The sequence below is a fragment of the Manis pentadactyla genome, chromosome 3, assembly GCF_030020395.1.
Source record: "Manis pentadactyla isolate mManPen7 chromosome 3, mManPen7.hap1, whole genome shotgun sequence".
Taxonomy (NCBI): Eukaryota; Metazoa; Chordata; class Mammalia; order Pholidota; family Manidae; genus Manis; species Manis pentadactyla.
Genome location: NC_080021.1, coordinates 31,929,888 through 31,957,137, shown reverse-complemented (window position 1 = coordinate 31,957,137; position 27,250 = coordinate 31,929,888). Strand labels below are relative to the sequence as shown.

Genomic DNA, 27,250 nt, shown 5'->3' with positions numbered 1-27,250 from the left:
GTGAATTAAAAACATTTTCATTGAAATAGTAGGGAGATCAAGAAAAATTTTCAACAAACATAGGATGATAAATTCAAATTGATGGCACAAATTTTTTATTACTTATATAAAAGGTATGAAATTTCATTGCTATTCTTTTTTATAGACAACACTGCCTCTATGTTTTACTCTAATGACTATATAAAATATTTTAAAGGATTTCATGTATTTCTTGTGACTTCAATTCTCATAACCATATTTTTCCCATAATATTTTAAGACCTATCTCAAATTCTTCCACCATGAGCTTTTCAGAAATTTAATTTTCATAGTAAAGGAAAAACTTATATATGTATATAAACACACATACATACATATATATATACACACACACGTACCATTTATATGTATGTATACCATAAACCATATATACCACATATACCATGTGTGTGTGTATGCATATACATACATACATATACACACACACACAAACACATGTTTTTTGTGTTTGGTCATGTTGATTATCATATTATCTAGTTTGAAAAAGTAATGTCTATTTAAATATTCAATTATTTCCTCCTTGAATGAATCTTTTCCTAATAAGAGTTGAGCAACATGACCCCATAGAAAGCTTATTGAAACATCCATTTTCTTTCTCAGAGACAAGTTAAATGCTTCTGTATGGTATATTTTGGAAGTGACCAACATGTTTCCACAGAGAGGCTCTTTATATGGTGGAACTGAAATCACTATAATGGGCTTGGGGTTCAGCCCGATACCAACTGAGAACGTGGTGCTGCTGGGTAAGACTTTCATCCTCACTGAAGGGCTATTATTTATCTCACTTCAGAAGATGTGCTATTGATGCTGAGTTATTACACAGATACTCTCAGTCATGGAAGCTTTATTTTTATATCAGCACATACAAGGTTAAGTGTATTTGGTTAAGGTGGTAAAGATAAAAATAACTGCTTTTGATTTCAATAAATAATAATTCATATATATCTGATGTGTATAGAACACTTTAAAAAGGGGAAGTCCCCATTCTAAAAATAATCAGTACTCATCATGATTACTATCAGAAAAAAGTACCAAAGATGCTATGATATAATATAAAGCTTTGGTAGGGCCCTGTCTACTTTCAATTGTATTTCAACTCTATATTTTACAAAACATATTTGGAAAAAAATGTTTTCCCATCTTTTTTCTTTTTAGGGTCCTTCCCTTGCAATGTGACATCATCATCAGAAAATGTCATAAAATGTATTCTTCATTCAACAGGAAATGTGTTCAGGGTTACCAACAATGGGAAAGATTCAGGTATCAGATGACACATATATATTGTAAATAAAGGAAGCCCTTTACCCTGGAATTAATTTTATTTTTATTTATTTAATACTTAAAAGTATAAGTTTTGTTATTTTTCTCTAAATTTATCAATAATTTGTCTATAATTTATCACCTTGACAGAGTGAGTCACATACAGAAGAAATCAGTGGTAGACTTGAGTCTAAAAGGCTGGACTTTAAAATTTCCAAGTTTAGAATTGCCATTTAGTTTTATTATAGTAAAGGACTTCCTGAATTAGTGTGATTTATTACCAGTAGTCTGACATAAATATTCTGAATAAATATTCAAATTGAAATTATATAGATGTTGGCATGCCTCTATGCTTGAGAAAATTCTTATGTTAAAGAATCGATCGTAATGTCAACTACACGTCAATAAAAAAAGGATTGATCGTAGCTTTTAAAAAGATTCCATGTGTTGTTTCTGGACAACTTGTTTTTTTGACTTTTCCTGATTTTTTTCAAATTGTCTCTTGATCATCAGTTTTGGAGTTGTGTGGCTCGTTGTTTTCCTTAGCTTCTCATTACCTTACATTCCCTTATTTCTGTTCATTTTTGTTGCATTTAAATTATGCACATAAACATTTTATAATGTTAATTGAAAAGTTTTTCTACTAGAGGCTGTATAAAAATGCAGTATTTCAAAGACAATTGTTAAGAATTTTTACTCCTTTTCCTTTTTCTTTTTCTTTTTAAAATTCGACTCAATTCTCCCAGTACATGGATTAGGTTATGCCTGGTCACCGTCGGTCTTAAATGTATCTGTGGGAGACACAGTGATATGGCACTGGCAAGCACACCCATTTCTTAGGGGAATAGGATACAGCGTTTTCTCTGTCTCCAGTCCTGGAAGTGTAATTTATGATGGCAAAGGATTTACAAATGGAAGAGAAAAAACTGCATCTGGTATGTTTCCACGTGGCTGCATTTTGCATCCAGCTTTTTGCCCTATATATACCTATATATAATAGAAGACATTTTGTTTAGATTTAAAATACTTTTGCATATATATGAATACCCAAAATGGTTTAGTTGACATTTTATTACTGTCAACTGAATACTGGTGAAAATACCATAAGTTTACAAAATATTACAAATGAATGTAAACTATTTTATACATTAGAGGTGAGTTCTGATATCATACTGGAGTAATCAATTGAAAAATACATGAAAACAAGCAAAATACAAAGAAAATAGGGTTTTATTTCGAATCATGACAGTCTAGTAGCAAACAACGAACTTCTGTTGATTGGCATCAGCATGAAAATCAGCATTTCTCCTGCAGCTGTGTACCGAGTGCCTTGTAGGCTGCCTGTCTGTCTATACATGTAGCAGTTTGAACTTTTTATTCATGAACAAACTAAGTATTGTTTATTTTTCACTGCATGTTGGTTTTTTTTTTAATTTGAGAAGTTCTTCCAGTCTTGACATGGTTTTCTAGAAAATTAACACTGGATCTGGTGTTTCTGGAATGTAATTTCATTACACAAGACAGCTCATTAATAGCCAGTGATGCATTTTTTTGTGACTTTCTCTTGAAATCTCACAAGCATAAAAAAAATAAGAAACCTATCATCTGTATATGCATTTGAGTGGTCATTCCAAATTTCTTTTCAAAGATGCATTAGTTGCTTGTATTTATTATGTACAATGTGATTTTATGGCAGGTTCATTTTCTTACCAATTTACTTCACCTGGAATCCATTATTATAGCAGTGGGTCTGTTGATGAAGCTCACTCCATTTTTCTCCAAGGAGTCATTAATGTTCGGCCTGCTGAATCCAGGCACATTCCCCTGCACCTGTTTGTGGGTGGCACTGAAGCCACATATGTCCAAGGTAAGAGGGTCACAGATGGAAGCCCTGTTCCTCAGGTGACTCGAGGCTCATGTGACCTTGCTCAGGCAGGAAGTAGGTGACTGGGTCTAACCTGGCTTCTGTCTCCTACCAGCCACATGACCTTGATAGATCTGGACTGCGCTGAGGTGGGAATTTATTCTATATAATAAGGATCATGTTCATGTTGTCCTGCCAGTCTCCCAGAATTCTTGTGTGCCTCAAAGATGTAATGTGAAAAAGTTATGACATCTGTATGTGCCTGAAACTAAAGTGTGAGATGATATTATTGTTTATTTTCCCCATGAGAAATATGGAAAATTTCTTAGAAATTTGGAAAAATGGAAAAATAATTAATTTTATATTCTCTCTTCTCCCTTTACTACACCATCTTTGCCCAGGTCTTTCTTTTCCTTTGTACTGCCTGAGCCCTCTTGTCATTAGAAAAAGAGTTTTACCAGAATATAAACTGCCATTATCGAAATAGAGAGTAATGCAGTCTGGAAGCACTTCTTTTAGAGGTTGATCCATCACTTACAGGCCGTTCTTTTGTCTAAAGGAGGACCAGTGAGTTTGCACTTGGGAAACTCTGTGGAAGACTGCCTAGCAACAGAACCCCCATGTGGCCCAAATAATACTGAGCTTAAATATTCACATAGATTGCTTTTTGAGCTTTCAAGTTGTTTTTCACCATCTATAAGCAACATTAGTCCATCTACCGGAACACTCACTGAATTGGTAACAATTACGGGGCATGGCTTCAGTAACTTCTCATGTGCTAGTAAGGTAAGACCATGAAGATCTTCTTCTATCTTCTATATACTTGAATAAAGGAAGATGTTTTGTCCATAGCCTCATAATTTAATTTCTAACAGCTTCACTGCAATATAATTCACATACCCTACAATTCACCTACTTAAAGTGCACAGTTTGATAACTTTTAGTATACTCACAGAGGTGGGCAGCCACCATCATTCAATTTTAGAATATCTGCATTACCCCAAAAAGGAACCTCACAGCCCTTAGACATTACCCCCAACTTCTCCATACCCCCCAGCCCTAAATAACCACTAATCTACTTTCTGTCTCTGTGGATTTACCTGTTCCAGATATTCTTATAAATAGAGTCATACAATATGTGGTCATTTGTGTCCAGCTTTATTTACTTAGCATAATGCTTTCAAAGTTTATCTACATTGTACTGTGTATCAGTACTTCATTTCTTCTTATGGGTGTATAATATTTCATTGTACAATATACACATTTTACTTACCCATTTATCAGTTCATGGACAGAGTGTTTTCACTTTTTTGGCTATTATGAATAATGTAGCTGTGAATATTCATATACATTCATACTTTAACTAGTTTTAAGATTAATCCAAGCTATGCCTTAGTCATCCCCCAAAATTAATTTTATGAATAAAAAATTTTTCACATGATTAAAAAATATAATTGTTGCTAATATAACATTTAAGTTCATACTAGAGTAATGTATTGACTTGTTTCCTGTTCATTTTACTTTCAGGTTACAATTGGTAACTACCCCTGTGTTGTAGAAGAAAGTAGTGACACTTCCATTATGTGTCGTATTGACCCTCAAAACTCAATGGATGTTGGCCTCAGAGAAATCGTCACATTAACTGTCTACAACTTGGGCACTGCAATCAACACACAGTCCACTGAATTTGAGAGGCGATTTGTACTTTTGCCAAACATTGACATGGTGTTGCCAAATGCAGGATCAACTACAGGAATGACAAAAGTGACCATAAAAGGCTCTGGGTTTGGCGTTTCCTCTGCAGGTGTGCAAGTCCTTATGGGCCGTTTTCCATGTAGAGTCCTGTCAGTAAATTACACAGCCATCGAATGCGAAACATTTCCTGCTCCCCAGCAGCTTGTGGAAGTAGGTCTTCTGATACATGGAGTGCCTGCCCAGTGTCAGGGGAACTGCAGCTTTTCATATTTAGAAAACATCACTGCTTTTATAACAAGAATTTCCCCAAATTCTATCAAAGATTCTGTAAAAGTTCTCATTGAAGGAGAAGGTTTTGGCACCATCTTGGAAGACATTGCTGTTTTCATTGGAAACCAACAGTTCAGAGCAGTGGGTGTTAAAGAAAAGAACATCACTGTTCTTGTGACTCCTCTCCCGGCTGGACTTCATGCTCTCCAAGTTGTGGTGGGAACCAAAGGCTTGGCTCTGGGGAGCCTCACTGTCAGCAGCCCTGCGGAAGCATCTGTCACACCAACTTCGGGGAGCCTTGGGGGCGGAACTACTTTGGTGATCACAGGAAATGGCTTCTATCCAGGCAACACCACAGTCATTGTTGGGGATGAACCTTGTCAAATTATTTCTGTCAACTCCAGTGAAGTTCACTGCTATACCTCAGCAGGGGCAGCTGGAAACGTCAGTGTGGAAATCTTTGTTAATGCAGTCGCTTACCCACCTCTGTCATTTACATATGCCTTTGAAAAAACTCCACTTCTCAGAGGAATTGTCCCGAGTACAGGTACTCTAATATCTGCCTTCTACTATCCTGACCTCATATTATCAGTAATATTTATTAGGATAGAATGGGAATATTGTTTATGTATGATTATGAAGATGCATTTTAGTCAATCCACCCAACCCAGTTAATACATGGAATTCAAGTTCTATGTAGTTTCTCTTTTGGGACTATTTTATACACATTCCACAATACAATTTTTAGTCAAATGCCAACTTATGTTTTGAAACAAAATCCTTATTAGCTTGACCTACATTTCAAAATGAGGAAAAACTAAATAGATATATATGGCCTAAAATTGGTAATAAATTTATGTCATCAACATTGATGTGACACAGGAAACACCTATTAAAATTCACAAGTAGTGTATCTTACCGCCATTGAGAATTTTTGGAATACCTTGTTTCCATGAAACTATACTCGATTGTTAACTTATTAACACAACTTAATTCTTTTTAAGGAGATAATTGGCCCATTCAGATGGGAAAAACATAATAAATTAGGTTTACTTACTTAGTATGATTCATTTTTTAAGCTAAGAATAAATTGAGATGTCGTCTTGACCCTTCGTTCTTATGCTATGCTGTTTCTGATCATCTTCAAGCTGTTGGAAATACTTATCATCCACATAATGAATTCTGGAGAGGCAGCCTGTAGTGCAATGGTTGAGAACACGGCCTTGATGGCTGGCTTCAAATCTTGGTTCTACTTTACAGGGGTGGAACTTTGGACAAGTTTTTAAAATATCAGTTTCCTTATTCATACAGATACCTGCTTCATAAAATTAAAGAAGTTCATTCATATTATGTAACTTAGAATGGTGCCTTTAATAGAAAACAATTAAATGTTAGCCTTTTTACAGACTCACAGACTCCAAGAAGGGACTAGCGGTTACCAAAGGGAAGGGGTTGGGGAGGGTGAAGGGGGAGGGAGGGAGAAGGGGATTAAGGGGCATCATAATTAGCACTCACAATATAGGTAGGTCACAGGGAAGGCAGTACAGCACAGAGAATACAAGTAATGGCTCTAAAGCATCTATTATGCTGACAGACAGTGACTGCAATGGTCAGGGCGCAGAGGTGGTGAGGACTTGATAATATGAGTGAGTTAAAACCACAATGTTGCTTATGTGAAACCTTCATAAGACTGTATATCAATGATACCTTAATTAAAAAAAAATGTTAGCCTTTTTGAAAAGTCTTCTTCAGTTTACATTACCAGGAAATGTGTCAGGTTTGGTTAAGATAAATTCTCTGCCTGCAAGAAGTTTGCTATTGAAATTTTCTTTAATACATCAAGTTTTCCTACTTAGGAATTTTTGAAAAGCAAACATTAACAATAGCAATGATACAGTTATTTCCCATATTTTTGTAGTGCTTACAAATGATGAACTAGATACTGGCATATGTTCCCTATTTCCATGAATCATTTCTGTGTCATCTCTCTCTTCAAATATCCCTTTCAAACAATGCATTTGAAGATGTAAGACTTGTAGATAGGTGAGGAACTGTTTTATTTACTGAAGAGACAAGGCAATAAATCACACTTAAAAACACTTCCATTTGAAAGGTGAAAATGCCATACAAAACTAAAAATTTAAGACCCTCCCAAAATATCTTTTTTGGCCTATATCTTAAAACTATTCCTAACATGAAAGGTTTAATTAATGTCTACCATCTTTAAAATGACATGTATATTTCAGTGATCTTTACATGGTCAATTATATGGTTATTTTTACTATTCCTACTTGAATTAAAAATCATACCACTACTTGGTGACTCTGTAATAAGTAATGTTGATTAATATCTATTCACTTAATAGTTAGGCATATAGGAATTCATTTGGATGATCTGTGAACAAGTCCATGTGTTTACTGTCCTCAATGCATTTTCAAAAGGAGGAAGGAGGAGAACAGAAGGATTGAAGTTCTTTGCTTTATGTACATTTATTCAAACCATCAACATCAACATTCAGCTATAAGTTTTTAAATTAATTTCTTATTTCTGAATTTACTATCTTATACCTAATTATTTACCTATCATAATTTATCAAGTCACAGATATTAGAAATATTTAAATTAAGAAAAACAACCTATCCTCAAAAGAGTTGCTAGTATCAGGAAACTACCAAAATAAAAATAAAAAATAGTAAGCTCCATCCCTAAATTATATTCCATCCCATCACCCCCTGCCCAAACATTCATACTTCTTAACCCTGGACCTCCTCTCTTCCCCTCTCTTCTCCACTAGCATCAATTAGTAACTTTAAACTCAAAGAAAGAACAGAAGGGCTGGAAAATAATGTGATAATTTATAGTTAATATACTAGAGATCGCAATGCATATTATAGCCAAAATGTATATGACACACATGTTTTATTAATACTTACATTAGTTGTAAAGCACTGGCTGTTATTTTGTTTATAGAAGTAAATAGGTATATCTTTAAATGCATGTGCAGGTATTGGAAATTTTATATATATTTATACTGTTTGCTTTTTTTAAAGGTCCACCCGGAACCAAAATTCAGATCACTGGATCTAATTTTGGTGTTGATATCTTGGCTATTTCGGTGACGATAAACAACAGCCAGTGTAATGTGACCATGGTCAGTGATGGTGCATTACAGTGCGTCACCGGAGATCACTCTGGTGGCACTTTTCCTGTCATGTTGCATCATAAGACAAAAGGCTCTGCGGTGTCCACAGTAGCATTTGAGTACCCTCTTACCATTCACAGTGTTTACCCAAGCCAAGGTAGGCATGAGTGTGCAGGAACCTACAAATACTTTGTTTAAGTGAACACTTATTTAGAAAAATATGTATATATTCTTCAACAGTGCTAACATTTTTAGTAGCTTTATAACATATTAAAATATTTTTGTTTGTGCATCAAATAAATAAGCATGCAAGGGTTTCAATTAATCATTTAGAAATATTAGTTTAATGCTCCTGTTTCTCTGAGTACTATATGATTTACTTAAAATTTAACCCCACTTAAAATGTCCAGGTTACATGTGGAAAGTTTTAAAAAAATCATGTTTAGACATCACTGGCCTGTAATTATGTCTATATAAATTTATTTTCCTGTTTGAAAAGAATTTTAATGGTTAAAAACCTTAATAAAGTATAATCAGTGTATTCAAAATAATAATTTTTACATTTATGTTTGACTACTCTGAAATTCTTTGTGACATCTTTAAAATAAAATTTTAGACCCTAGTAGTTAACTAAATAAGATCTGATATGTACTCAGTGAAGGTTTTAAAACTGCAGTATGTTACAACACTATACCACAATATACTATAATTAATATATAAAATAATATAATGTACATAATTTCAGTTCTAAGAGTCTTTTCATATAATATAATTGCATTTCATGTTTTAAAATAAAATTACATAAATACACAGAGGAGGTTTTGTTTTCACTAGCTTTGTTTTCCCCTTTTATATGTCTTCATTAGGGAGCTTCGGTGGTGGTCAAACCATGACTGTGATGGGCACCGGGTTTAATCCACAAAATTCAGTTGTATTAGTGTGTGACTCAGAATGTGCAGTCAATAGGCTTAAATCTGATTACACAACATTATTATGTAAAACTCCACCTAATAATGGTAAGTAGTCAGAAAATAGAATGGTAGGCTTTGGGGAAATTACTCATTTTATAGAGATCAGAGTCTGAATTTCTTCTTTCAAGTTTTTAATGTTCTCTTGTGGCATCGAATCACTTTTATAACTGTGCTGCTTTTAAGCAATTTCTTCAGAACTTTATTTTCCAGGTTTATATGTCTTTCAAGATTCATAACATTTGGGCCAAATTGAATTGTTCCTAATAAATTGGGATTTTTCAGTTTATCACATACACTGCACATGCCAAAAGGAGAATGCATTTTAAGTTCCTACTGGAGTATTAGATTATCCTTAAAGATAGGATAGTATAATGGTTATGAGTGTGAACTGGTAAAGCATTGCCAAGATTCATACCCCAGCTATGTCTTTCGGCAAGTTAGTCAACATGTGTGCCTCAGTTTCTTCATCTGTGAAGTGAGAATAACCATGTTAGCTTACGTCATTGGATTATTGTGGGGTTTAATAAATTAATATATGTAAAGTAGATGTAATGATGTCTGCAGCATGATATGTGATTTACTATTATTATCACTATTTTTATTTAGTGGCACTTCAGCTAAGTAGCTTAAATCTTCTTTGTTTCAATTTGTTCTTCTACTAAATGGAGATATTATCAACCCTAATTCAGTGTGTTATTGTAAAGTTTAAATATCTAAACTTATTGTGTATTTTAAGTACACAATAAATTTTAATTATCTAACAAAATTTAAGAAGAACCAAAGGGAATATTCTAGATGAATAAAAGACATGGTTTATGTGCAAACATTTTTTAAAACATTAACAAAATTTGACAAGGCTTTTCTAAACATTTTTGTTTCTTTTTCTGACGTATAAAGAAAAAATATTGAAGAAAATGTAACATTTTTTGAGTGGACTTATTTATCATTTCAGCATGACAGTTTGTATCCTGATTTTTTAAATGCAACAGAGCTGCTGAGATTTGTCAAGTTTTGTAGGTTCTCTTAATACTAGCTTTGCTTCTTTTTGCGCATCTGTACTGGGTTTCTGTAGTTTTTCTGTGTCTTGCTCTCAGCAGTCAATCCTTGCTGTTGTCAGCATGCCTGCTGTTTAGCGGTTCTTCTTCCTTGCTGCTCTAATTAGCAGTGTGGGATCCTCTAGGACTGGAAAACTAAACAAGGTGGTTTGCAGAACTGTCTACTGTAAGAGGCTCTGAGGCAGAGTCCAAGGGTTTTTCCCTGTTGCTAATGTGATGAGCTGTGTGATGTTTTTGGCTATTGCTGAAGATATTTATTACTTCACATTTGGCCTGTGTGTATTGGAAAACGACTTCAGGAAAAGGAAGATGTTATTGAAAATGTTTGAGGGTTTTGATGGGCCTGATGGAGAACTGTACTCAGCTCCAACCTCTTCTCCTAGGCGGGGGCCCTGAGCAAGCCTGTGAAGTGCGAGTGGCCAACGGAAAGGATGTGTCACAGTCCACAACTCCTTTTATGTACACCGAGTCACTGACTCCGCTCATCAAGGAAATATCTCCCAAGAGAGGCAGCACGGCAGGGGGCACCAGACTCACAGTCAGGGGATCGGGCTTCAGGTACTGTCGTCACACACATGCACATCAGTGCTGATTTCCTTGTGCCTCCTTTCTCATATGCAAGGATAGTGCTTGATATATAGTCATGTAATCAAAAAACCATGTTTGAGGCATGTAATAGCACTAACAGCTAACATTTATTGAGTACTTACTTTGTGTCAGGCACCTTCTGACCCCATAGAAACTTCCGCCTTACTTTCTTAGATATTTATATCCCATTTTATGGTTAGGAGACTGAGATTAGAGAGATTAGATAACTTGTCCCAAATCCTAGTACATAACATTACAGGTATAAATCACTTTCTTGTTTGCTTCCACAATGTCTCAACTCCAGCCACGCTCTGTTTCATTGGATCAATGAAACATGTCTTCATGCATCAGGTTCCATTTCATTGCAATAGGCTAGGTTCCTTTCTCCTAAATGTATTCATTATTGGCTCAGTATATGTACTACTCGGTCATCATTCTTCAAGTCCATAAGGCTGACCTCAAAACCCCAGATCATATAAACCATAGAAGGCAACTTTAATTCCTCAAGTATGGATCACTACCTTGGACTTGCCTTTTACATAGAGATTAAGTTCTGAAGTGTGTGAAGGTAAAAACCATATCATGTAAAGAAAATGATCCCTGAAAGTCTCTTACAAAGGCCCCTATTTGGAGACCAACATAGAATTTCTCAAATTCAACCTAGGTAGTTTTTCTCTGGCACTAGAACACCTGCCAGTTTGTAGGGTTTTACTTCCCGGCCTCTTCATCACTTCATTTACTTTTTCTTCAACAAATATTTTGAAGTCTCATGAGTGAAGGAAAGTGTCAGTCAGCACTTTGATGGATCGTAGGGTAAGATCATTATTTTTGCAATAAGGCACATCAGTAACAGGATTTGACAGTGTGACCTAGAAATCTGAGAGAAACATCAATGTTTTTCCTCCTTTTTTCTTGATAGTGAAAATATACAGAATGTTCTTGTCACCATTGCTGAAGCCAAATGTGATGTTGAATATTCCAACAAGACATACATCATCTGCATGACAAACACTCACACTCCTTCAGGGTGGGCTCCAGTGAAGGTCAACATCAGAAGCATTGGCATGACCAAACTGGTAATAATAGTCCTGCTGGGTTTAGTGATCACAATAGAAAACTAGTATTATAGGAGGTAAAGTAAATGGGAATGGATTCTTTTACTTTGTTAATGTCTCCAAAAAAGAAATTGAGTTGTACTTATACAAAATTTAAAGTGGCTTGTTTTTCTTACTTATTATCATTTTATGAGCTCAGATTTTTAATTATTCTGGATTGTGGGGTAATTGGTAATGGATTTTTCATTTAATTGTTAACTATAACATATTTCAAGGCAACTATAACATATTTCAAGTAAGTTTTACTTTATTATTAATGAAAATGTTTACTGTTTTAGATTTCTTCTTTTTTGAGAAATTGAATAAGGAATTCTGATAAAACCCCTACATTTAAGTCTTTCATGTTCTGTTACAGGATAATGCTGACTTCCTATACATTGATGCTTGGTCCTCCAACTTCTCCTGGGGAGGAGATTCTCCCCCAGAGGAAGGGTCACTCGTTGTTATTACAAAAGGACAGATAATTTTGCTGGATCAAAATACCCCTATTCTGAAAATGTTGCTTATTCAGGGTAATTTTTGAAAATCTGTTTATTAGACTGCCTATGGAGTATTTCTGTGATGTTAATTTAATCAAAATTCATGATCATGAACAACCATAATGGTATCATGTTTTTAATGCAGAGTGTAATACTGAGTTTCTAAAATTGAGTATTACAGTTCATTTGTGGTATGAAATTTAGTGTGCTGCAACCAGAATCTTTTAATGAAATAGAATAGAAAAATGTCAGAATGTACTGTATTCATATGGGTAAACATCTTAAAGTTAGATGTTTCATAAAGCTTTTGTTTCGATGAAATGTGTGTGTGTGCGTGTCTGTGCACTTCCAGTGAATCACAATAAAAAGTATTTCCCATTTAGAAAAACATTGGTATAATGGGTACTAGGGGTTATAAAATCATTGTTTGTTTTTGTTCTTAATTTATATTTTGAGATCCTGTGTTTGTAGTACTATAATTCATGTAGCTGCATTATTTAATAGCATTTAAAGTACCAAATGGTCAAGGGAAAATAATCTGTTCAGGAACTTGATTTTCTATCAACTCCTGGGTCTTGTCTGAAATTTTTATACTTTCTGTTGCCAAAAAAGTTGAAGTTAACTGACATGCATAGTGAGAACAGATGAGAATAAGAAATTAAATTTTAATGAATAATATAATAAAAATATTCCTTGTGACATATTTCAAAATTGTATGGTTCATAGGTGGAACTCTAATATTTGATGAAGCTGACATTGAGCTCCAGGCAGAAAATATTCTAATTACAGATGGAGGCATTCTTCAGGTATACAAAGAGAACCTGATACATATTCATTGCTATAACCTGTCTCCATTTCTTTTTAAAATACTATGTGTAAAATGGATAGTTTGTTATACCAAACTCTCACAGTGTATCTTTGTGTATATCTCTGTTACTAGAAAAAACTCCTTCTTTGGGGAAACAGTTTCCCAGGGTATTCTTGCACTTTTAATGGGAAGATAATAGTGCATGATCATACAGAAGAATTTAAAATAGAGCAAAAAAAAAATATTAGCTCTGAGATATGGCTAAAGTCAATCAGTATAGTTTCTGAACATTTGGTTTGGTGTATTTAGTGACTAGAAAATTATAAATTTACCTTTTGGAAGGAAGATACTGCCAACTGAACGATCGATTCTTGAAAGAGAGTGGAGAAAAGGAAAGAATTCCGTTTGAATGGTTAGAATTGTGGATATTGGGTTTTAACTTTCTGAATGATGCATATGAATTGCCTTGCAGATTGGGACTGAAGCATCCCCCTTTCAACACAAGGCAGTCATTACCTTGCACGGGCACCTGCGGTCTCCTGAGCTCCCAGTATATGGCGCCAAAACGCTGGCTGTGAGACATGGAATCCTGGATCTGCACGGTATGGCTGCTGAAAGGGCTCTGGGAATTTGGTCCGGAAGACACCCACCAGGAAACCAGAGATACGCTTCCTGATAACTCTCTCTAAATGAAAACTTGTTGAGCTGCTCTTGTCTTTACATAGTCCCTCTTGTCTCCTCTTTCTCTCTCCCCTCCCCTTCCCCAAGCCAGCTCAGCCCCTGCGTACTATCAAGACTCACACCCAGGGTCACTCTTGGGGAAGCCATTCTGGGTCTTCTTTCCCCCCTTCCTCTTCTCCCTTTCTGGGTGTTCTCATAGCACCCTTTCCATGTTTAGCTCTTAACACAGTACATAGTGATTGTTTATGTTATTCGTATATCCATAAAAAAAGGCATTAAGTCTGAAAGCAGAAAATAGTAACTCCATTTTTGTATTTTAAAATGGGCTCCTTCTAATATATAAATGTAAATTTATAGTTACTTTTCTATAACTATATTCTGGAATACTATCAGCAAATAAAAATTACTTTGATCATATTCAAGGTACCAGGGTAACTTATTTAAAGGAAGCATGGTGTGAAACCTTTTATATTAAGGTCTTCTGTATTGCAATAATCTGTTTCTCTTATAAAGTTAAAATATGTAAACATGATACCTTATTCTGATCATAACTGTTCTGCATTTTCTAAATGTATAAACTAGTGTAATTTTCAGAAATTCACACATTTCATTTGTCTCTAGATAATCAGTTTAGGCAATGCCTATAAACAATGGCAAAGATAATAGGCCGCCATCTATTTTATCAATAGTATCACACCACATTTACATTGTGTTCCTATAAAGAAGATTGTTCTAAGTGGAATATATCATTACAGAAGGATGTTTTTAATTTAATAAAACCACACATTATTATAAACTTCTTACTTTAATAAAGCAAGTATTCTAAATATTTCTTTATTGAGAAAAGTATAAAATGCTAAAGTAAAATTAACCTTCCATGAAACCACACATTATTATAAACTTCTTACTTTTATAAAGCAAGTATTCTAAATATTTCTTTATTGAGAAAAGTATAAAATGCTAAAGTAAAATTAACCTTCCCCAAATTGATTCAATTCAGGAAAAAGTAAAAATGGATGAACTTCTCAATATCCAAGAAAACACATCTTTAGAAATGTCTGGTTTGTATATGTTGGCTGCAGGTTTGCCCATTCCTGTGGTCTGGACTCATCTGGCCCACACTGCAAAAGCAGGCGAAAGGACTTTGATTTTACAAGAAGCAGTAACATGGAAACCAGGAGATAAGATTGTAATTGCAAGCACAGGACACAGGTATGATGTCTTCTGGGCCTGATACTTTTGATTTAGAACAGAGATTTTTTTAACTCAGTAAAAGCAGGATGATTCAGAAAGTCTACAACTATGTGATTTAAATTTGAACCCTGTAATAAATACTATAGCCAAGTATATATTTGTCAATTATTAACATTGGGTTGATCACCAATATGTTGTTTTCATTGGCTGAATTTACAGGAAAAAAAAAGTATAAGATTGAACCTATAAAATATACTGATAAAATATTTTAGTTGATTTTCATGATTACCTTCCATGTAAAATTTTGTTTGAAAAAAATGCTCTTAAAATCATTTGAAAACCTTTGACTTAGAGCTTTAGCTAAATATATTAATGCATGCAAAAATGTAAATGAGCTTCTCTGTTTGGGGTCATCAAAGAACGGGGTTCAAAGCAGCTGATGGACTCTGTTAACTCTAAGTCTCTTGGCCATGGTTCCCATGGAGCAATATTAGTAATGATTGAATAAAGGGAAAAAAAATCACAGAACGAGTGATGACTGACATGACCTTTTACATTGTCTGACATTTTTACAACAGAAACTGCTTATGACCCTTAATTTATGCTTAATTATATTTTTTTAACAAAGAAGAAATAAAAGGAACAAAACTAATGTAGCTCTACCAAGAATATATCAGTGGAGAGAGGAAGCAAGAGGACCTTTATTTTTGCTTTATTGTTCAAATTATGAGCAGGCAAAATTGGACATGGTTATGCTTATCAGGGAACAAATAATAATTTATGACAAAAAATAGCTAAATTATGTTAAGGTCGTGACTCAATTTCGAATTAAAATTCAAGACGGCATTTTGGATTTGTCATCTTTCAAGTTAAAAATAGACTTGCAGATGTTGGGAAGAGTTAAATATATACTTAGTTTTCTAAGGTCACATTTTTTTCTGCCCTTGGAAAAAATTTTAATAACATAATGGCAAAATAAAAAATAGCAAAATGACAAGGCTTACTAACAGAATAAGAAAGTCATTTATAGCTCTTCTGTATGAAGTAGAGAAATAAGTTTAGAATTTAGCTTAGGGATATTTGTTTCAAGAAACAAGAATTAAAGAGTTTCCCACAAAATCTGACTCCTTGTTCACTGTTTCACTTGTAAATCCTATTTGAAAGTTTGTGAACTGAGTCATTAAGAATAATACTTCTAAAGTCAGTGTGCCAGGGCTCAGCTCCCAGCAATACTACTTACCAGGCCCACAAACATTTTATTTCACCTTGCTGAGCTTCAGTAAAATTGGAATCCTATTAGTACCTATCTCAAAATTACTGTAAGAATTAAATGACTTAATATATGTGTAAAGCATTTTGTACAGAACATGGCACAAAGTAAGTGCTATGTAAATTAGATATTATTACGTAGAAAGGAAAAGTGTATTTTTGTCACATGAGATATAAAAATGCTTTTTAGAATCTTCTTTGCTAAAGAACTCTCTGTGTCATCTGAATCCAAGAGAATTCAAGAGGCTAGCTAGCCTAACTTCTTTTTCCATACTGCCTATGGGATCTTGTAGTATTGATACACCCTTATCTGGAGCATCCTTAATCTCTGCCTCCCCTGGGCCCCACCCCCAACTCCTTCCCTTTTTGGGTCTTTTGGAATTAGGGGTTTCTCCATCCTTCCACCATCCCAAAAAACAACTTCGGTCTCCCATTTTTTCTAGCTTTCTTTTCATCTCCTTATTAAAAAAAAAAAATCAAATAGCTTAAATATTATGCCCATTTCTTCCATTTCACCCTAAAATCCATTTTTACCCCTTAAACCCTTCAGTCTGATTTTGATCTTCATGTAAGCTTTCCCAGTACCCTCTGACTATCAGCATTCTTCACTTCTTGCATATCACCAAGTTCACTGGGTCCTGCTCTTGAAATGTGTCTCCACCATCTTTACCTTCTCTCAGTTTAATCTAGATTCTCAGTCCTTCACACCAGGAATATTATTTTCCTGTTTGGGCTCTGCTCCTCTACTTCTTCCCCACACAAATTCATTCTGTATTAATTTGTTCAATCAGAAACTGTCATTGAATTGTGACAGGCACTGGACTAGCGGTCAGCATACAAAGCAACTCAACAGGAGCCTTACCTAGAGGAGAAGACAGGTAGTGGAAAAGACAGATAGCATAGATGTAGACAGGATGGTGTAGGTGTAGGTAGACACAATAGTATGGTGACTATGAGCGCTAACGGGACATATTGCAAAGTATATTGGGAATCCAGAAGAAGGGTAGGAAAAGTTGAAAGACGTGATTTATTTATTTCACATATGACAGTGTCATTGGAACTGGTATTTGAAAGTGGAAAAATATTTGACAAGAAAGAAAAGAGTCAAAAGAGAATGTCAGAAAGACAGAAATAACTCCTCTGAGTTTACCTCTGTTAATAGCACCAGTCATACTTCAGTAGAGTGTATGCAGTCAGACATTAACACACATTTCTTTAAAGTTGGGGGCACTTTCTATTTGGTGTCCCTAGTATTTAACTTTGTGCCTAGGAAACAGGCTAGACCCTCAGTAAATGTTTGTTGAATGAAATATATGGATCATATTACGTATCACAAGCATATTATAGATTTGACATATTGTCTTGCTGTGGCTGGAGTTTGGAGAGTATTGAAGAAATGGTTTCAATGAGATCTCTGAAACTCTACCTCAATCATTTCTTTCCCTGCTCAGGAGCCTCCACGGCTTCCCTTGGTGAGGGTTTCTCAACCTTGACATTCTGGACCTGAAAAGTCTTTGTTACATAGGGCTTTCCTGTATGTGACGGTATGTTTAGAAACATCTTCGGCCACTCCCCACTAGATGCCAATAGTACCACCAAGTTGTGACCACCAAAAATGTGTCCTGGTATTGCCAAATGTGCCTTGGGGGGATAAAATCATCCTCAACAAAAAACCACTGAATGTGATGCTCAAAGTTGTAAGTTATAAATGAATAGCTTTTTAATACTTTATAGAAGTTAGTAAAATTCTGTGAGCAAGTATAGCACTTGCAAAATGTTTATTTAATTGAAATGCATTGTAAAATTTGTTCATTCTAAAAATGAATAAAACACTATCTTCCAATTTCTTTTCAGAATATTGTATGACATTGAAAAATATTCTACAGATGGTGTCCAAAATAGCATAGAACAAATGCACTGAAACAATATGATGGGAATTTATATTCATTTTGAAAGTCTTTGTTAAAATTTTTACAGACACAGTCAACACGAGAATGAGAAAAGGACCATTGCATCTGTGTCTGCAGATGGTATAAACATAACACTAACTCATCCACTGAATTACACGCACTTAGGAGTCACTGTCACACTCCCTGATGGAACTCAGTTTGAAGCAAGGGCAGAAGTTGGAATTCTTACAAGAAACATTTTAATAAAAGGATCTAATAAGGTGGAGTGGAATAACAAAATTCCAGCATGTCCTGATGGATTTGACACAGGTAATTGTAGCAGCTATAGTGTGTCAACTTAAAATGTTTCCCTCAGGGCAAAATCACCCCCAGTTGAGAACTACTGGAATAGGTTATGCTTCGGTTATGATTTGGGGCTTATTTATTGAATGAGCCCCAAATCACGGTGACTTAAAATGAGAATGGCTATTTCTTATTCATGCTACATGTGTTCAACAAGGGTAGGGGCCTCTGCTCATTGTAATTTTCCAGGAACTAGGCTGATGGCAGCTCCATGATCTCTGAGATAGGAGACCAGGTGGCTGGAGAGTCAGGCAACAGCAAATAATTACTTTGGTCCTGAAGTGACACATGTCCCTTCTACTCAGGTGTCATTAGTCAGGACTGATTCCATGGCTATGCTTCACTTACCACAGTTCTCATACATAAATATAAATGTATAATGTAAATGTATAGTTAAGAAGTACAGTGTATTTTACAAGTCTCTTTTAAATATTTTTATGTAATCACTAATACCATTATAATCCTTTACGGAGTTGAATACTAACAATTGCAGCTTATATGTAACCTTTCCTTCAGTGGGAAATAAAAGACAAAGCTCACTGGATTCAATGTCAAATGACCTATATTTTTATTCTAGTTCATCTGCAACAGGTATCACAATGTCCATGAACATAATTTTATACTGTTCAAATAAAAATACTTCCTGTTCTCCCTACTTACTATACTCATAAGAATTAAGTGACATAACAAATATTCCTAGTGTTATACAAGTATAAGATTGCATTATGTTAATCCGCAAATCCTGGGAGACGATTTTAGACATAATAAGACACAACACTTAACCATATTTACTCAACCATTCAAATACTTATTAGTACTTTTAAAAATTCTATAGTAAATACTTTAGGAAATACAAAGGTGAGCAAGACAAGGTAGTTACATTTCTTACTATATAGAGGAGAAAATGCTGTAAAGGCAAATAATTGTGATCCAGGATGAAACTAAAATTATATGTAAATAAAAAGATATAATTAGGCATTGGGGGAAATGTTTATATAGTTAGAGGATTTTGACATGGTTTTTCTTTGTGATATTTTTAAAGGTGAATTTGCCACACAGACTTGTCTCCAAGGAAAGTTTGGGGAAGAAATAGGGAGTGACCAGTTTGGAGGCTGCATGATGTTTCATGCACCTATTCCTGGTGCTGACATGGTGACTGGAAGAATAGAATATGTAGAGGTAAGAGACATTATTAGTAAATCACAATGTTTTACAAAGGTTATCCAGACAATGAACAAGCATTGAGCTCCTACTGTTTGCCAGATGCTACTTACAATCTGGTGGAAGAGACAGATAAGTAAACAAGTTGCAATACATCCAAGTATTCACCCATTTAATGCCAAAATTATGTTTTTCCAGTTTTTTTCGACCCCATATCAAATTCATCAGCAAGTTCCATCCACTGTGTCCTGAATCCACTACCTTTCTACCACTACCACCTGATCCCTCACCCAAGCCACCATCTAGCCTGGACTACTGTGATTTTCTCCTGGTTCATCATCCTGCTCCCACCCTTCCTCTGGTAGAATCTCCACACCACAGCCAAAGTAAACATTTTCAAGTATAAACCAGATATTGTTTCACCCTGTTCAAAGGCTTCAGGTTATACCTAAAACAAAAAGTCTCATGTCCTTCCGTAGGATCCACACAATCTGTCCATGAGCTGGCCTCTGACTTTATCTCCTGTGGTTCTACCCTGGCTCATGCACAGAGACCTCCTCATGTCCCTCAACAATGTCAAGCCCATTCCTGTCTCAGGGTCTTTGCACTTGCGTTTCATCTGCTTAGAATGCCCCTTCACCAAATGCTGGCCTGTTCTCATTCTCATTTCTGTATGTCTCTTCTTGAATCTTTTCTCTTCAAAGAGGCCTTTCTTCACCATCCATATTTGAAATAATTATCCAAGCCCCTGTTTTCCTTTATTTACTCATAACTCCTGACATTATATCTATTTTCAATCTCTCCTTCTAGAACATAAACTCAGTTGGTTCAGAGATTTTTGTCTTTCTCGTTTTCTGCTTTTTCCCGTATGGCTGAAATAGTACCTGGCATATAGCAGATTCTCAATTGATTATTAACTGAACAAATATATAAATAAGTGAATAAATATGCAAATTACCACCAAGAGATTAGGAACTCCTCTGTATCTTATTCATATTCAGCCTATATAATCAGGGTCAAGTATCCTTTTTACTAGTGTTCAGTAAAGGGAAGGAAAAAATGAAAGAAAGAGGTTGGGGAGAGAAGGATAGTAAAATTCATAAGTCCATTAAACTGGGAACATCTAGACTGCAAATAAACCACTGAGGGTCATAGAGTCAACACGTGCATTCTGTGAATCTCCCTTCCTCCTAGGGGAGTCACACCTATGTGATATCTGAGACATGGACTGAGTAAGGTTGCCAAGGTCAATCTGTATATTAAATATTAGCAATGGTTAATTATTTTTAAATGATGAATGAAAATAAATGGATGTCCAAACATTTTATTTCCAAACCTTATAGGATAATACTACACACACACACACACACACACACTCACACACTCTGGCATCCTCTGTGTTAGATTACTAGATCCTAGACCTATTGAAAGAAAGTACAGCAGAGTGGTTAATAAGAGCACCAACTCTAGAATCAGACCAACTTGGGTTTAAATGGAACTTTATGACCATGAACAAGATACTCAGCCTTGTGTTTACTTCTATTTCCTCATCTGTAAAATAAAGTTAATGGTAAGTGGCTACTTCATGGGATGGTAGTAAAGACTGTGATCATACATGTAAGATACTTAGCATAATATCTGGCACACAGTAAACATTCAAGAAGTGTTTCTTATTATTATATAAGGATCAAAATGAAGGAGAAAAGAAAAGTCTTTGAGAGGTTATATTTTGCTAAACACAAAAGTTTAATAATAGGTCAAGGTGAAAGGCAGAAGAGTCAAAGATGGCTTTTGTTAATTCATTTATTCATTTATTTGGTAACAAGTAAGGGCTGTTCTATATTGAATAAAACAATGTAAGTTGAGGGACAAATAACATTTCCAAATGATAAACATGAATAATGTGGGAGGTATAAATCTATTAATAATAATTCATATAAAACTGGAGATTATTTTGAAACAAGAAAATATGAGCCAAGCAAACTGAGTCTATGTATATCACTAAATAGCTGTGATTTCTGGGCTTGACAGATATTCCATGCTGGCCAGGCTTTCCGGTTGGGGAGATATCCAATACATTGGCACCTGCTTGGAGATTTACAGTTTAAATCTTATGTAAGAGGCTGTGCAATTCACCAGGCCTATAACAGAGCTGTTACTATCCATAACACACATCACCTTCTGGTGGAGAGGAATATTATATATGATATCAAGGGAGGAGCATTTTTTATAGAAGATGGTATTGAACATGGCAATATCCTGCAATATAACTTGGCAGTGTTTGTACAGCAGAGTACTAGTCTTCTGAATGACGATGTGACTCCGGCTGCATTTTGGGTAACTAACCCAAACAACACCATTCGACACAATGCAGCTGCTGGGGGCACACACTTTGGCTTTTGGTACCGAATGAACGATCACCCTGATGGGCCATCTTATGACCGAAATATTTGCCAAAAAAGAGTTCCTCTTGGAGAATTCTTTAACAACACTGTTCATTCTCAAGGCTGGTTTGGATTGTGGATATTTGAAGAATATTTCCCCATGCAAACAGGATCTTGTACTTCTACAGCACCTGTGCCTGCCATATTTAATTCACTTACTACTTGGAACTGTCAGAAAGGAGCTGAATGGGTCAGTGGAGGTGCCCTTCAGTTCCATAACTTTGTGATGGTAAATAATTATGAGTCTGGAATTGAGACCAAGAGGATCCTGGCTCCTTACATCGGAGGATGGGGTGAAACCAATGGAGCAGTGATTAAAAATGCCAAGATAGTTGGTCATCTTGATGAATTGGGAATGGGGCCTGCATTTTGCACAAGGAAAGGCCTAGTTCTCCCATTTAGTGAAGGCTTGACTGTATCTTCTGTACACTTTATGAACTTTGACCGTCCCAACTGTGCAGCCTTGGGAGTGACATCTATTACTGGAGTGTGTAATGACAGATGTGGAGGCTGGAGTGCAAAATTTGTTGATATCTTGTATTTTCACACACCAAACAAAGCTGGTTTTCGATGGGAGCATGAAGTGGTCCTGATTGATGTTGATGGTTCACTTACAGGTAAAGTTATGTTTTAATTTCTGATAAAATATATTGGAAAGATGTTTGTGTTCACACAGAGTTGAACTGCCAAAGCAGACTTACATGAATCACAGATCTTACCCAGAACCAAATTTTACTGATGATTTAAGGATATAGGTCAACAGATGCAACATTCTTTTCTGGAAAAGCCCTAAACTGTCAGATACAACCTCCAAAAATATCTTTTTTTTCCCCTTGCATTTGCACTTTAGTTTTGAATTAACAGCAAATTATAAGTAATATTTATGGAAACACTGATCACAAAAAGTAGTTGTTGCAGTGTTAGAATGCTTCTATCTTATATTCAGCTAATTACATAGATAAGAAACTGCTTACATAACTATCCAAATTCTCCAGCCAGTCATGCCTCATAAATGTATAAATTCCAGGCTTATGTACATAAACAATGCAGACAGATTGGATATATCCTCCTCAAATATTTAAAGGGGAAGAATACATTACCAGCCTGCTGTTAAACCTTTTCTTTCCATCCAAATTCTGAATTTGGAATTACTTCAGAGAATATGTTAACTCTAGTACAAAATTCAACATACTTTATAGGTTAAATATTTTTATCATTTTTAGTTCAGAGAATGTCATGTTTTCTGTAAGTAATCATGGTTTCTAGAATTTAGTATCTTTATAAATGTTCAGTGATGAAGAATATCTAAATAAAATAGCAAGGATGTGTGTGTGTGAGAGAGAGAGAGGTTGAATCTGCATAACACTTTATAAGAGAGGGACAGTTTATAATTAGATGTACAAATATTAACAACTTCCTTTTGAAAGTCTGTTTGAAAGATGGAAGAAGATTCAGCTCAATATTCAAACAGACTGGGTTCTCAACTATAGTTGTTAACTTCTGTCCACTCTTCTAACTGTCACTTTAGGAAGAAGAACATTTGGGTGGTACTAACATATAAAGCCTTGTGTAACCTTTATTGGGTCACTTACCTCAGCTCAGATTCTGAATGTAAACTGGTAATCCCGCCGTTAAGAAGACAGCCTCTGCGGTCAGGCTGCCCGGATGAGCACCCTTCCAGGTGTCCTGGACTGGGTCACGTACCCACATCCTCCTCTACTCTGGCCCTCATGGGCACTCCCAGCCCCGGGTGTCAGCTGCATCCACAAAGAGCTCCCTGACCACTGCAAAGCCTCTGTGTGAGGGCTCTTCATCCTGTGCCAAAATAAAAAGTATCAAGTCTTTTAGATTGTATTAGTGGTACTAGGGACCATAGTGCCTGTATGTTCTAGACAGTTCAGTTTTTTAGTTTTCTAACATGAAATGGGAAACATACTGTTTGTGTCCATTTCCTAGGTCACAAAGGACACACAGTCATCCCACACAGCTCACTGCTGGACCCTGCTCACTGCATCCTAGATGCCGAGTGGAGCCTCGGGTTTCCCGGGTCTGTCTGTGATGCCTCAGTCAGCGTCCACCGTTTAGCATTCAACAGACCTTCTCCAGTGTCTCTCCTTGAAAAGGATGTGGTTCTCTCAGACTCTTTTGGTAAGTGGAATATACCAGCTTAAACCTATTTAAATATGTTTTCCTAAATTTTAGTCATCATGGAAACAGGGAAAAAAACATAATATTTATATCAGTCAGAAGTCAGAGAGGAAACAGTTGACACCCTTAACATGGGTGTGTTGGAATATTAAATGCGTGAACCAGCATGACATTCTTCTGCTTGCAGAACCTCCAGACAATATTCTGACAGCAGGAAAGTTGATGTAGCCCTTGGAACAAGAGAGTTAAAATAAAATATATGATTGTTTTTGCCCCTAAAGGCAAATGTTTTTGATTATCTTTGCTGATTAAAATGGGATGGGGGGAGCATTTGCTAGGTTAATATCTGCACCAGGTGCCAGAGCTTGTTGGTTCACTGATTTGTTTCAGTAAAGATACTGTACCTGGATCACCAGATGTGCTCGATGCTGTCGTCTGAATAGATTGCATTAATTACCGTCGTTATTCATCATCCATCTGGCATTTGCACCAGCCAAACAGTCAAATTAAGTGGGGATGTGGTAGGAATCCTGATCTTTGCATTGCCTAGATCTTTCATGATGGTACTAATATTTGTATTTCCCCCTCAAGGATTTGGAATTGCCTTTAGTTTATATCTTTGTAAGGGGGTGGGAGGCATGCTTCCAGAGTGTTAACAGTCTTTGCTACCAGATTTACTGTCATTCTATTAGTTAGGGAACCAATGTGGGAACTTCCAGTTACTAAGTATATCTTTCCTCCATACCTGACGTAGGCTACCCTAACTGGCTTAGATCTATATAGCCTTCTCTTTGTCATTCCATCCAACCATCATCTGTCTAGGAGCTATTGGTTAAAATAACTGTCTACAATTAAATATTTACAGACACTGTTCTGATATCTACATGGACTGCAGATTTTGGAAAATAAAAAAAGGATAGATGAATCAAAGATTTGCTAATCAGATCATTGTCAAGTATACTTTTCTACATTTTCTGCATAAATCTAAATGATACAGCTTCTTGATGACACTGTGTAAAACTGCAATCATCAAGATCTAATCTAAACATATAATAAAGAATCATAAATATATAAAGACTTTATCAAAAGATCCAAACACACTTATTTCTCTCATTATAATGTCACTGTTAACCATTTTTCTTCCTAAGTAATTTTAAATACTACAACATGATGAAGTATATATACCTTAAACTATTAATTTTTAAGCAGTAATCTTTAAACATTTCAGGTCTCTAGTTTTTGTTGGTGGTGGTGGTAGTGATTTTAGGAGAGAGGAGTTTTTGTTTATTTGTTTGTGTTTTTAAATTTTTGTCAAGAAGTCTAGCATTTTTTAATTAATAAGATTGTAGCTTTCTTTTGAAGTCTCTCTGTGCCATTTGGCCTAATCCCTTCAAGTATTAAGGTTTTTATTTAAATACTAAACTGTGAACATCTTGAGGGAAAGATTTATAAACTCATCTTTTTGCCCACAGAGCTCAAAACAGGACATTGCAAATAGTAGGGACTCGGTAAGTATTAAATTGCAATGGAATTAGTTGCAGTGCTCAGGCCAAATTGCAGAGTAGAGAAAACATCATGCCAGGCACTTTACTTTATAATGTGATATAAAAAAATAAGTCACATTTCATAGTCAGGCAAGTTTGACTTTTTATTTAATCTCCATTAAAGTCAACTAAAATGATTTGCTACCAAAAATTAAAATCAGAAAAAAGAGATCACTTGTTCTGATTTTATATGTATACTAAATGAATCAAAAGTTCAACGATTACACTAAATGAATGGGAAATAAGGTTTGGTATAGCTTAATAAATATCCTTATCTCACACATGATACATATAAAGTTAGGCCAGATAGCAGATTAATAGAGACACTTACTCTTTATGATAGTTTTTTTAAGTACATTCAAAGAGTTTATATTTCAGTCCAAGATATCTAAAATCAACATATTGAGAATGAGTGCAGTTGAAAAAAATCAGGGAAAACACAAATAACTATGAAAAATAAGAATTTGTTTTATATTTTGAAATGGAATTATCAAGGAATGTCAAGCTAGAGTATAATTTCATGCATCAGAAAACTTTAGTGGGGCTTGGTTCTGCCAAACAGAGAAAATTCTAGTGGTTTTGGATGAGTTTTATAAACTCTTGTATAAGTTACTTATTTCTTAACGACAGACTATTCCCAAATGCAATAGCTTAAACCTACATTTATTTTCACGCATGCATCTGAGAGCTGGGTTGGTCGATCTGGGTTGGGCTCTGCTTGAAGGTGAGGATCCAGCAGGCTCTGCTCCTCCCCAAGTGTTGAATTCAGGTTGCCCCATATGTGTTCATTACAGGGTTCAGGCTGAAGGGAGAGCAGCTACCTGGGGGAGGCTCTTTGTGTTACAAATAAAAGAGGCTCAAGTGGGCAAGCCTCAGCCAGCAAACTCTTTTCAAGCCTTTACAGTGTTCTGCTGATACCCCGTAGGCCAAAGAAATCACCCATCAAAAGGTCAGGAAAGTTTACCCTGCACTCAAGGAGGGGAAAAGAGGGGATAGTTGCTGAATAAACCAAATTGTAGTTCTTCTCATACATTGCAGGTCTTTCAGAACTGTTGTTTTCTGTGCCTCTGCTCATGGCCTTTCCAGAACTGACATATAAACCTAAGAGTTAATGAATTTGCTCCCCTTTAATACTGGATTTTTTTTGCCTTTATCCCCCAAAAGTAAAGGATGACAGCTTGTTTTATAAGCTTGCTTTTAGTTTCTCTTTCCTAAATTGTAAGGGAAGAGTTTGGAGCTTTAACAGAAAATTCAGACTTGAAAAGAGGGAAGG

At 35.5% G+C, this 27,250-nt stretch overlaps 1 protein-coding gene across 1 annotated transcript in view; it reads left to right on the top strand.

Moving 5' to 3' along the window:
• The window catches only part of PKHD1L1 (PKHD1 like 1), a 143,872-nt gene that overhangs the window by 68,585 nt on the left and 48,037 nt on the right, over window positions 1-27,250 (top strand). Inside the window, 18 exon segments of the mRNA XM_036876435.2 lie at window positions 639-781; window positions 1,194-1,298; window positions 2,045-2,233; window positions 2,995-3,165; window positions 3,722-3,948; window positions 4,690-5,674; window positions 8,177-8,425; window positions 9,135-9,284; window positions 10,678-10,852; window positions 11,802-11,958; window positions 12,353-12,509; window positions 13,203-13,282; window positions 13,757-13,886; window positions 15,048-15,177; window positions 18,406-18,647; window positions 19,723-19,859; window positions 21,873-22,902; window positions 24,242-24,433. Coding sequence (XP_036732330.2) covers window positions 639-781; window positions 1,194-1,298; window positions 2,045-2,233; window positions 2,995-3,165; window positions 3,722-3,948; window positions 4,690-5,674; window positions 8,177-8,425; window positions 9,135-9,284; window positions 10,678-10,852; window positions 11,802-11,958; window positions 12,353-12,509; window positions 13,203-13,282; window positions 13,757-13,886; window positions 15,048-15,177; window positions 18,406-18,647; window positions 19,723-19,859; window positions 21,873-22,902; window positions 24,242-24,433 — 4,649 coding nt within the window.